This window comes from Haemaphysalis longicornis, unplaced genomic scaffold (genome assembly GCF_048455015.1).
Source record: "Haemaphysalis longicornis isolate Haplotype H1 unplaced genomic scaffold, Haemaphysalis longicornis Haplotype H1 scaffold_3, whole genome shotgun sequence".
Lineage (NCBI taxonomy): Eukaryota > Metazoa > Arthropoda > Arachnida > Ixodida > Ixodidae > Haemaphysalis > Haemaphysalis longicornis.
Window position 1 is genome coordinate 157,835,276 of NW_027526335.1, and position 12,168 is coordinate 157,847,443.

At 45.8% G+C, this 12,168-nt stretch overlaps 1 protein-coding gene across 2 annotated transcripts in view; it reads left to right on the top strand.

Annotated features, from left to right (window-relative positions):
* Positions 1-6,332, top strand: part of LOC144175169 (uncharacterized) — a 66,656-nt gene extending 60,324 nt beyond the window's left edge. For both annotated transcript variants that reach the window (XM_077704273.1, XM_077704274.1), the window contains 3 exons: positions 3,222-3,366; positions 5,010-5,279; positions 5,961-6,332. In XM_077704273.1, the coding sequence (XP_077560399.1) occupies positions 3,222-3,366; positions 5,010-5,279; positions 5,961-6,088 (543 nt within the window). In that variant the 3' untranslated portion in view covers positions 6,089-6,332. The remainder of the gene's footprint in view (positions 1-3,221; positions 3,367-5,009; positions 5,280-5,960) is intronic.
* The last annotated feature ends 5,836 nt before the right edge of the window (positions 6,333-12,168 follow it).

Consider the following 12,168-nt stretch of genomic DNA (forward strand, 5'->3'; position numbering starts at 1 on the left):
ACCTAATAAATGTAACGTGGGCAAGTTTGGCACGCGTTGGCACTGTACGAAGAAAGCAAGGAAAATTGGGATAGACGAACTGGACACAGGTGGCGCGCATCTCAAATATTTATTAGAAACAGTAAACACACATTCATAGAAGCGCAGTCGACCGCGATCTTCCCACAAATGACAGTAAGCATGGCCTGGTTGCTACCTGCGACTCGAAGTAATAGTCATTGGAGGCGACAAAATCCTCTCAAAATGCTCATGGTGGCGAGTCATAGCTTGTGCGAAGACGGGTTTGACTGCTTCGCGTGTGGATGATCGTCGCAAAGACAGAGTGCTCAATATGGATTCACACGGAGGACAAAATCCATCCACTTCCCCCCCCCCCCCCCCCCCCGCACAGCGTATCCCTTCGCGACGAGCTGTAGGAATGTGTCGGGAGCAGCGCCACTGGGATCGGGTTGGGTTTGCCTAAAATTTACAGACGATACCCCCCGTGACGGGAAATCTATCGCTGTTGGCGCATGGACGAAATAAAGCTCTTGGCGCAATGCTTCCCGCCTTTCGGGCAATTGCGCTTCCTTTTCTTTTGTTTTCTCGCTTTTATCTGCGTTGCTGCTGATAACGAATGCGGTGAGTTCGCCGGGCCCAACTTAATGGTGGGCATGGAGTGACCCCTGCTGAAGTGCCAGTGATTGCACCGCACATCACCAGGAGTGGCAAAGTAAAAAGAGAAGGTGGCAACAGCGCAAACAAAGAGCGATGTTTGCGCATGAAGCTGGAGCATTTCGCCAGCGGCCCAGATATTGCCCCCGATGCCGCTCTTTATACCACCTGCGCCGCTACGGAGGGCCAGCCGCCTGCCACCCACGAATCTGTTGCAGACCCACATGTCTGCGCACGGAGGCGTGACGTGCAATCACGTGGTACGCGACGCGGGGAGCCAGTAGATGAACCATATCCTCCGTGTGAAAACGCGCATGCGAATGTGTTTCTGTACTTTTTGCACACAGATTCGCTGTCTTTTCTGAACATGCGTTTCAGCAACGCGTTGCGAACTTCGTTTGGCTGGAACCCCGAGCCCTAAGAAACATTTTATACTGACAATATCTCATTTTTTGTAACCCCATGTTTCAGCACAGTTAGTTTTGAAAGTGAACAACAGTTTCTCTTTACGTTATGTTGTTAGATATGCAGCTTTCGGACTAATTCGCGTGGCGCTTGAGCAGCGGCAGTTTGGCGGCCGTTCCGGCTTTCCGCGATAACCAACTTGCACCGAGTTTCTGCCGGGGTTCCTGGCCGCAGCCACTAGCAAAAAATTAGCAGCCGCTACACTATGTGAATGTCAGTGACCAGGGAAGGTTTTTAGCACAGGGCATAGAGGTGACAGAATTTAATCGAAAGATGTGAGCGAATTATAATTCTCTCGATAGTGAACAGCCATCGTTTCTGAAAATTAGTTTTCTTCTTTTTTGTCTCTCAGCAACTTAGATGCTTCTTTCTACCATTTTTTGATGGCACGCGCTTTTACACTTTCTCCTATCCCTTCATTTCCAACCATCCCCTTTGACCGCTACAGCCATTAGACGCTTTCAGATCGGAAGCCGTGGCCGATGCGAACTGGTTTGGTGGGTAGCGTTTCCCTCGGAACGAACACCCGCACTTGCATTGGCTTGACCTTGAGCCCATGAAGTGCTTGCCTGAAGGCCAGAGCGATGCTGACAACATGTTTGTTGGGTTTTGTACCTGGTCTTCAATTGTTTTACGGAGCAAACCACCTGATTATTCTAAACAAAACTCACCAAGGGGCCGCATTTCTGGCTTTATTTTGTTAAACACTAGTAACAGTGTCGCCACATACGTACTTAATTGGCAAATGTATAAAAATGATTCTGACCTGCGGGAGTGTCGGAAGCCATCTTCAAAAAGATGATCCCGGTGGGACTGCTGCGCCACCAGGGATATCTAGAACAATCCCTGCAATTAGGATTTACGATTTAGGACAGTTATTGATCGTTGTAACGCCCTGATTTAACAGCCGGAACTGCCAATGGGAAAGTCAGAGTACATTGCCTTAATTCAGTCGAAATTAGGTGGCTGTCAAAGGCGTTGGTCAACTGCGCGCGTATTTTGTACGCGGGATCCGGACCTCCCTACCTCCTCGGTACGTCTGCCCTAGGGAAGCATAGAGAAGCGCGGATTGATGACCGACATCGCCTGGCCAGCGTGATACAAAAACCGCGTCGGAAGACACTGTTGCCACTAGATTCCAATCGTTGCAACGGAGTAAAAGCAAAGACGAATATATTTTACGTAGATTGGGACCGTGGAGGAAGCTCTATAACCGGAACCCGGCTAGTTCATGACGCTTTGGGACGTTCTCTGCAATGTCACCAAAACATAGGGAAAAGAACCGTTATAAAACCAGCTTGAACTTTTATTTCTCACTTTACAAGGCACTGTTGACTGTTGAACAAAATTTAGTAGAGTTATAAAACGCGTCTTCTTTCAGCGAAATGCATACTGAGCTTTTTGTCTTTTTATCTCAGATTTCTGTCAGCTTTGGCATCTTTAAAAATCAACTTTACTATTCATTCTGATACACAAACATGAGTAACCTTATTATTGATCGATATTTAGAAGGGACTGAACGACGCCCACTAAACAGAGTTTTGCTTTGCTAAACGCCTTGCAAACCTTTCAAGTGTTGACAATGGTGACGGCACAATGAATCATTCTCTTGACGTTAGATGAGCAGCTACTTGAGGGGCAGTGCAGAGGCGTTTCATTTCGCTGTTCTTTTATGGGTTTTTAATGTTTCTGAAGACAGGTGTATGCAGAAAAGCTTCGCAGGCATACCCGTGACCAAATGACCGAAGAACATAACACGCTTACGTAAGGCAAAATCAGAGAATTCATCTTCACTACTACCTTTCTCTACTGAACCTTCCTGTGCTTCCTTTCTGCCGGCTTGCGGTGCGCTGACCTTGTATCAAACCTGGGATAAGTATAATCACATTAGACACGAATAAAACTCGCAAAAGATCGATCCGTAGGTTCACTTCAAGAAAGATCCTCCCTTCAGCTTGTGGGCACATGAAACCAGATAATACATGCAAACACCTACTTTGAGATGAGCAATGCTGCACAAGGCTACTAAGTAAACGAATCTTCGGGTTCTAGGAAGAGATGCATGAGTCTCACATATGTCGCTGATATCGTTGCTTTTTTAGATAGTCGACCCAGTGACCCATGAAAAGCTCGGCCCGAACCAGATTGGTGAGATCTACTTCCGCAGCGGCAGCATGGTGAGAGGCTACTTCAAAAGGCCCAAAGAGTCAGCTGAACTTTTTGATAAGGATGGCTGGATGATTACAGGTAAAAATACAGAATAACGCCATAATAACGGAAAAGACGTGTTTTAGCATATTTGTTCAACCTTTCCCGTCATGCCTGTTGACAGCGTGTTTCTTTTGCTAGAGCCCAATACTTCTTTTATGGAGACGAAAAAAACGAATTGATACAGAAAAGGTTGTGAACGAGCATTAAAATGTTCCGCGAAAGTCCAGGAGACGCAAATATTCTGGTTTTACTGCTGTGTTCTTTCTTTAGTTTAAATCCGGTTTGGGTTCGCGCCTTCAGAGCATACTTTTCGGAAATTTAGCTGGTGCTTTTTAGAGTTTTTTTACGCAAATGCGTCATGTTTGGTAATAATGAATTAGTTTCACTTTTTATCTATAGTCCGGCGTACTATAGAGAATATATTGAAATACAAAAACACTACGGCTGGCAAAACGCACTAAAATCGTATGAAAGTGACAGCAAGAAAGCGACGTGCAGTGTGACGTTCCTAAAAACAGTAAGGGTTCACAAATGACAATGCTTTCAGATTTCTTACAGGTAAAAAAATCACTCATAGTCAGGCTCATGTCGTCAAATTCGAGAAACGCCATCTTGAAAATCAAGGCATCGGTATGGAGCGCCTGGTGTAGTTAAGGCCGGGCTCAGACTGTTGCCGTAACTGTCGTTTAAAGTTATCACACTTTAAAGAATGACGTCATATCACGTCTCAGCCAACCTAACTGCGTGACAAGCCATTTTTTTTACGTCCATAGATCACGATATGGCATTTACGTCGGTAGTCTCAACACAGTCTGAGCTTTATATTTCTATCCATAATTCGAACACTGTACGAAGACCAGGGAGATAAGGTAACCTTTGCTTTACCAGCCGTGCTTGTCTTTAAAAAAGATAAAAGATTCTACTTGGAGGCACTGGATTTTCCAACTTATACCCTAGCAAGCAAATGGTGAACAGCCCCGAGAAATCTCGTTGGAAACGCAGGGTGTTCCAACTTACACCCTAGCGATGGAAATGGTCTGTCGCCCGGAGAAGTTCTAATTTAGAACTTCGGCTGTTTTTTTTTACAGCGTGACCTCCTGAATAAGATTTTATTGCACATATACTAACTGCAAAAAACTAATGCGAACTTTTCATAGAACTTTTTTTATTTTTACCGGAAGGCGCGGAGTCCTATTAGCAGTTCATGGCGATTGGTTCCCAGTGAGTGGAGACATCAATTGAAAGGTGATCTCTGCCTTCTCTACTTAATTCATCCAGGAATGGCGGTGTTATCAGCAATGGGAACTGCGGACAGGAATCTAGCTTTCAGGTAAACAAATAAAAGGTCCAGGTTTAACACTGGGCAAAGCGAAGATTACTCACGCAGTGTTTCCTGAAAGTTTGATTTGCTTAAGGTTTCGCAGCAAGTCGTCAGGCTATATATTCTGATGGATAGATGGCATGAAGAAGGCTGCGGTGCAGATATGTGTTAGTCTGTAGTGTTTTAAAGTGGTTGATCGATTCAGGCTGCGTTAGTTGGTAGTGTGTATCGCGGAATATTCGCCATTTGCGCCGGTAGTCTGCCAAGATGTGACCCCAGAAAAACGATGTCTAACGATCTTCTTGGACAAGTCGAAAGATTTCCCAAAATGCCATAAACATGTCCGCGAGAATTGCAGGAGACGCAGGCTACTACGACGAAGGCGGGTGGCTATACTACGCCGAGCGGCTCAAGCAAATGATCAAATGCATGGATAAGCAAGTCGTCCCGGCTGAGCTTGAGGAACTGCTGCTTCTCAAGCTAGGAGACGCGATCGCCGAGATGTCGGTAGTGGGCTTGCCCCACGCCGAGTACGGCGAAGCACCTGCAGCGGCCGTTGTGCCCACGGAAAAAGGACGGCTGCAAGATAAGGCGTACCTTGCCGACAAGATCAAAGCCACAGTTGCAGGTGAAGCATCACAAGTCTTTTCATGCCTCTGATATTGTATTCTATGAGCATGAACTGCTACAAGTTAGTCTTCAACTGGTACAGCTGTCTTCAAAAACCCTACTAGGTGCATATTTTCAGCATTGGGTTTACAAACCCTAGAAAACTTTTTGTTGGTTATATTGGAAATGCAGAACGCTTAGAGGGATTACGCGTTTTTAAAGCGCTTAGGTTGTTCAGCTTACTGAACAGATAACTTACTGGCATCTTTTGAAAGTGAAATAGTTGAATCTTGTCCGCAGGGGCAAACGATACCGTCATTGCTATTGGTAGTTTTTAAATCGCATAGCAAAAGAAGGAAGTCTTTGCAAAGAGAAAGAGTTGACAGCCTCTCAAATAAGTCACAGTGAAAACGCGGGAAAATTGATTCGAATTCACCAAACCTTTTTTGCGTTTCACCTGAGAGGACCGACAGAGGAGAGAAACTGCGTGAGAGGTGGTTGGTGGAGCAAGAATAGGGAGTTACGTTGTAATCTCGGCCGAAGAATACGACTTTCTACAATATTTGCAGCGGCGAGAGCAGATACGCGGCAAATTTGTCCTACGGGAAACTATGAAGTCTGCTGTTTGCCGGCATCCTTAAGCAATAATGCAGGGTTTCCACCCTTTCTAATATTGCTTTTTTATCGTTTCTATTTTCAGCTCAGCTCTCAGTGCACAAACACCTGCATGGTGGCGTCTTCTTTTTGGAGTCTTTGCCCAGGACTGAAAATTCCAAGGTGGACCGTATCGCTTTGGCTCGTTCGCTTCTGATGAGCATAAGCAAATAAGCATATGGCGTAATTGAGATATTTTCGCAGCACGTGCTTCAAGCTCGAAGAGAACAAGATTAAAATTCGAGGTTCACAAGATGTCAAGACGTCGACACGAAACAAATATTTACGTCCATGTCTTTACGGCACCTTTTTGAGGCCACTTGACACGAAGACTTCTACTTTTGGTGTTGTATGTCAATGAATAACTATGCAGGCTACCGGATTTGAAGTCGAAGCCCACGCTGAAGGACACCTAATAAAGTAACACCTTTTTTTGTGGCAAGGAATCGTGACTTCAGTGACTGAGTGTACCTGTTGCGATAATGCCGCTGGACAAAGTTATAGAAAAGTGCTTTCACTGAGCCACTTTATTAGTGCGTCAGTTAGAGAAACCACAAAAAATTAATCCCTAAATACAGTTTGTCAAACAAACTTGTCCTCCAAAAGATACGATAAAAATTCATTGTACCAACCTCCGTCTGCTCTCAGGAACTCAACACCGTACTTGATATTTAAACTAGGGCTCCTGCTTCCTCTTCAGACTTTGAACTTGCTTTTCAGCGCCGCAAAAAAAAAAAAAAAAAAAAACGGAAAATCGAAATGTCAGAGTAAGTTAGCTATTTTATGTATCAAGGCCTATTCAAACAAGAGCCAGCCGATGTACAAACCCTGATGATTGTTCACCTAACACAAAACGTCACTCTGACGTTAACGTCCCTTTAGATATGCCTAAGCTACAATTATTCACACTATAAATTAACATATAGAAACCGTAGAACACCAGCGAAAGCAGTTGGGAAGGGTATTTTCTTTTATACACATCGTACACTGAAACGCATTTGAGCATAGGTCGGTTTTGTTTAGTATGCTATCTCCACAAGGTGGAAACATCTTCAAGAACACTCTTCTGAACTTCTCCCGTGGCGCACTCGGCTTTCGTCCACACAATACCGGGCTTCAACAGCCAGTGAAAGAAGATAACGTGGGCCTGCTGAAATTGACGGTCGCACTTCGACGGCTTTGGCGTAATTGTTTTTCTGCAAGGGCGCAGTCATTGCCGAAGCATCCAGTCATGTCTGAAATGTCGATCATGTCAGATCACGGCTAGTTTGTTGGGCGCACGTTTGTTACAGCATCTCCAAAGAGTTCTTTGCCCGCACCGTTCGTAGTTTTGTGTGGCGGCTCACTTAGCTAAAATAAACCTGGTTATTTACGCCGCTGTAAACAATAATGGCAGCATCGTCACCATGCACCCCTGAACTTGCTTTTGCGCGCAAAATTCTGGACGGGGTCTTGAAACTAATAAAACTAATATACAGGGCACACCGGTCTAGCAGTGGGCGTTAGACATGTGCTGGAGTGCTCGATATGGGTGGTCACTGCAGTGGAGGCTACTGCCTAGCAGTACCGCAAATATTGAGAACTGCAAATATCACCAGTGGCCGCCGTTGTGGCCGTGTATGTACTCTTCTGAGGGCTCTAATGGGTGGTTTTTGCACACACGAAAAAACATTAAAACGCAAGTGCAGAAATGTTTAGACTGCTTTTTATTCAGGAAGAAGTACAGTCGACTCGTCGAATTCCAGCGAAAAACTTCAACAGAAGGGGCAAAACCTCACTAGCCCTACACTTTACACTCATACATTTACGGTGCACTCTTCCTAGCGTCCATCTTGATCGGTTTACAAGCAAGGTTGTCGCAAACTTCTCGGTGGTGAGATTCAGTCCCTGTGGGCATCTTATGGTTGTGGCACGAGTTGCTTTGGGAATCGTGGAGCAAAGACCGCAAAGGTATGCAAGCTAGAATTACAGCTATTGGGTTTGCAAGTGTATTTCGTCTTGGCAAAAAATATTATGAACTCCTTCATCACAAGTAGATGGGCAAATATTGACGGTCTTGGAGGTATAGTGGTAACCTGCTGCTGAGAGGAACGATGTGCTTCTTCTATTACCAGTGTTTTTGTTGTTCAATATATGCATTCTTGATCCGCCATTACAAAAGAAGAATTGCCGGATTATTACAGAATTCTGCTGTATTCCAAATTGAGCTCTTCCGCACCAACAAAGCGGAAAACACAATTCGAGTAATTAAAAACAACTGCCAAGGTTCCAACCCTCTACTTCCCCAACACGTACCCTGCCCATTATCCTGCAACAAAAATCCTGTATTTTGGCGGATATTCCTGCCAGGAAAAAATGCGGTCTGTGTTTACCTAAGGCGGAGGAAACAAACATGGCAGATTTTTAAGGGTGAGAATCGAATTTATTGGTGGCGCGTTTCCTGCGCAACACGCTGTAACGATGGATTACGGCAGGTGTATCTTGCGCTTCGGTGGCCACACTAGAAGACGGAAATTTTGCGACCTTCGCTGCGGTCCACAGGTCTTCAAATCCGACGAAATAGCAAGTGACAGGGTTATTGCTGTAAACACCAGTCGCTACCAATCCTGCATCGTACTGCCCAACGCTATGAGCGAAATTCTCAACCCCCGATCACTTATCGTTGCGCCACCGGCCACTATCTGTTCTCTAAATAACTGTCCGTTGGAAAGACCCGTAGGGAAAAAAACATCCGCCATCATCGGAGTTGAGATGTGAAGACTGAGTACACAACAGAGCTGGTGGCATTCACTAGCTTTCAACTAGCTTTTTAGCTTCATCAGTCGTCGCCCAAAATTCTGAATCTGCTCGACGCTGCTGGGCACGCTAACTTCGCGACGCTCCGCTTCTTCCTCGACAGAAAGCACTTTCTTAGGTCTGCCCATCTTATGGGTAGATCGGACACTCATACCGCCTAGCCGAAACTTTCTCTCTAGAGTCGGAGAAAACCAACACTTGAGAGCTTACGTCTCCAATAGACGCAGCCAATTCCTCATGTGCACCTCCCGAGTCCCCACTCGAACACCTGCATCGCTTCGCGCATTGCTTACAAATGCTCGTCGGTTCCTTGCCACGTCCCTCCAGAGTGCTTAGAATAGCATTAATCTCGTTTTCACTTTGCTGCGTTCAGTTTTCAGTGACAACCGGCACGCCTCAAACTCTCGTCTAAATAGCTGGGGTCTTAATAAAACGGACTGTTATCCATGCATAGTATTCTAATTTCATCTTTTTGTTGCAGAACCAGCCCCGTTACTTTCTACGGCCGTTTATGGCTGTTTTAAGTGGGGTAGTCATTGTGGGGCCTGTTTTTCTATTTCGTTTTGATTACTTCAACAAAAATGCCTTCGATTTGAATCTTTTGGTGGCTTGGATGGTTATATCTATCCATGCTGAGGGAGCATTTATTGAGCGTTTTTATGCTCCAGTCTGCTCTGACTCGCGACACTCAGCTACGGCAGACCGCCGAGCGAGTTTTCCTTATGCGATTTGAGCCGCGCAGCGGTCCTTGCGAACTTGCAGCGCCGTCTTGCTGAACACCACCTAATACTAGAAAATAAAAACCATTTGGTCTCTTTACAAACTGTAGGGAGTACCCCACTTTTTGCATAATTTTTGATGTTCGTTGCAGGCAGGGTGATCCCATATGCAACCATCATAGAATAGTCTTAAGTATATGCAGGCCCGGGAGAGGATTCGTGCATTGAACATGTTTATTCGCGGGAACGGCCTCCACGCTCGCCGCTGTGCTTCGACTGCATAACAGAGAGTTTTAATTTGGCATAGTTACGCTCCGATCAGCAGGTAAGCGGAGCGTGAGGGCGAATGCGCATGCGCTCTCCGCTTAGCAGTAAGTGGGCCAGCGGAGCAAGAAACACGGTCCGCTAAAGCGCAGTTTGAGCACACTTTTACGGCCCTCTCTGTTGGCGCGGCGGGGCGATGCGGGCGCCCTCTCTCACGCGTGCATCAACTTGGTTATTCTAAGATGGCTGCCTCCACCGACACCACGCCTGCGGCAAGCTCCGCGGCTTCAAGCACTTGCTTTACACGCAAACCGCGAAGCGGTTCTGCAACGACGTGCACGTACGGAAAACTTGTAAATGCACCTTCAAACGATTCTTCAGGAAAAGTGTAAACAAAGAGAACTAGACAGAACGCCGCGTGGCAGCGTTGCCGTCGGAAAGGATACAAATGGATCTGGAAGGCAAATTCTTTGTCTATTGCGTGGCCATTATCAAGTCGAAAGTTTATATTTCATTCATTGTAATTTACCAGAAAAGCAATACGATTGCACGTGTCAATACGTAACAAACAAACTAGCTATACCTACTGGATCTACTTTGTTAAAGTGGTACTAAAAGCGTTTTCGGTTCTCTTTCATTACGTCAAACCAGTCAAACTTGGCCAGACGGCGCTGCTAGCAGTCCGAGGTGACGTTTTGCTAGTTCCTCTTTGATTTACCCGCTCCAAGTCGCAGCGGCGCAAGGCAAGCAAAACACTCGTCCTCCTCTCACTGTTTTTCCATCTGCCTCTTCCCGGCGCGCGTTCAGGCGAGCAAGCGCGACAACGGTCGCCGCAGCTGCCGGAGCAACAGCGGCGGCGGTTCGCTAGAGTAGCTCCGGTGCTCGCGTGCGCGTCGTAGCATAGTAGAAATGTTGTGTCAGCCTTCTGAAGACCACAGAAGAGCGGTTATATGCCCTATTCACAGGGACAAAGCGCAGCAAGAAGTAATTTTGCTTCGTGTTAGCAAAAGGTGAGACATTCGTTCCTAAAGGGTGAATTTAATCTGATCGATAGCGCTGGTATCGTGCAAAGAGCTGTACAACTAAGTGTACCGTTTTCGATATCAAGGGCCCTATTCTCGACTGCAGAAATTGCCGGCATTTCGCCCATGTTTTTTTGCGTAAACACGACGTAAGCAATTAGTGACGTGCTGAACCTATAGCTATGACGACATGCAGTGTAATTTCACAAGTCACTTATAAAGATCTCGACCAAGGTATCAAATATTGTGCAAGAAAGATATAAAAACACTTGGCATGTACTATAAAAATTAAGACAGTAGCTGAGGCTGACAAGAAAAACACATTTCTGGAGGTCAGAATTGGCGTCAACACCACAAGGCGATCGAGTAACGTTGATCCAAAATCGAGCGAAAGGCGGATGTCGAGCTAAAGAACATCACACAATTTTTTTACCGTATCTATTTATTTATTTCAATCGCTTTTAGTAACATAGCTGGGCTCTCTGCTTCAATGCAAGCTTTGTTGCGTTATCACCTTCCCTGCCGCCACCGCCGCCACGCCATCGTCTGCTGCTATGTTACAAGTTCATGGCGTGATCACAGAAAAAGACGGCCGCGACCATCGCTTCTATGACACATAAGAGCAGCGAAGCGCTACGCCTGATAACCGCGGAGCGCACCGATGTCGCCGATTCACTCATTCGTCAAGCTCGACTGCAATCAGCGCTGTAATGAACCAAATTGTCACTTTTCTTTGTTATTTTTCTCTTGAGTTCGATCATGTGACCCAACAGTGCCAACAGCTTACTAGGACAAGTATGGACAAATGCCAAGCATTGGGTTCTCTTTGTCATGGAGAGGCTTGCACTGCCCTCTTATGTTGCGGTTGCGCCAAACAAATAATTTTTATTTTATTGCCAAACATAAAAGCAAAATACTGCATGTTATTTGTATGTTCCATGATCGCTGACTTGGCAGCAGTTGAAACTATAATTTGTTTCGGTAGGAAACATGCTTTAAACAGCACGCATGCGAAACTGCGCCTGCTGCAAATTGCCGCACATTTCGCAGAGCCGTAAGCCGGGGCAATTTTTTGCCCTATTTTGCTTGTATTTTGCGACAAAAACAGCCGCCATTTTCAAGCTGTTACGTAGCATTACGTCACTTTTACGCAGGCTGAAGTTGCCAATGCATGACGCAATTGTTCCCGCCAACTGTTCAAATTACGTCACGCCTTCTCAGCCAATCACAGAGGGGGCGTGTATTACAAGCAGTATTGTTGTTGAATAGCAAAGACAGGCTTACGTTGTCATGTCTAGTACTTTTAGTCTGGTTTTTCATTGCCGGCCAAGAATTATGCGTTTTCAGTAAAGAGAAATAAGGCGAACTTTAGAATTGGTGCCCGTAGACGTCATAAAATGTCAAAATGACGACAACACACCCAACCGCTTTGTCAACGGGAAGCACGTGACCA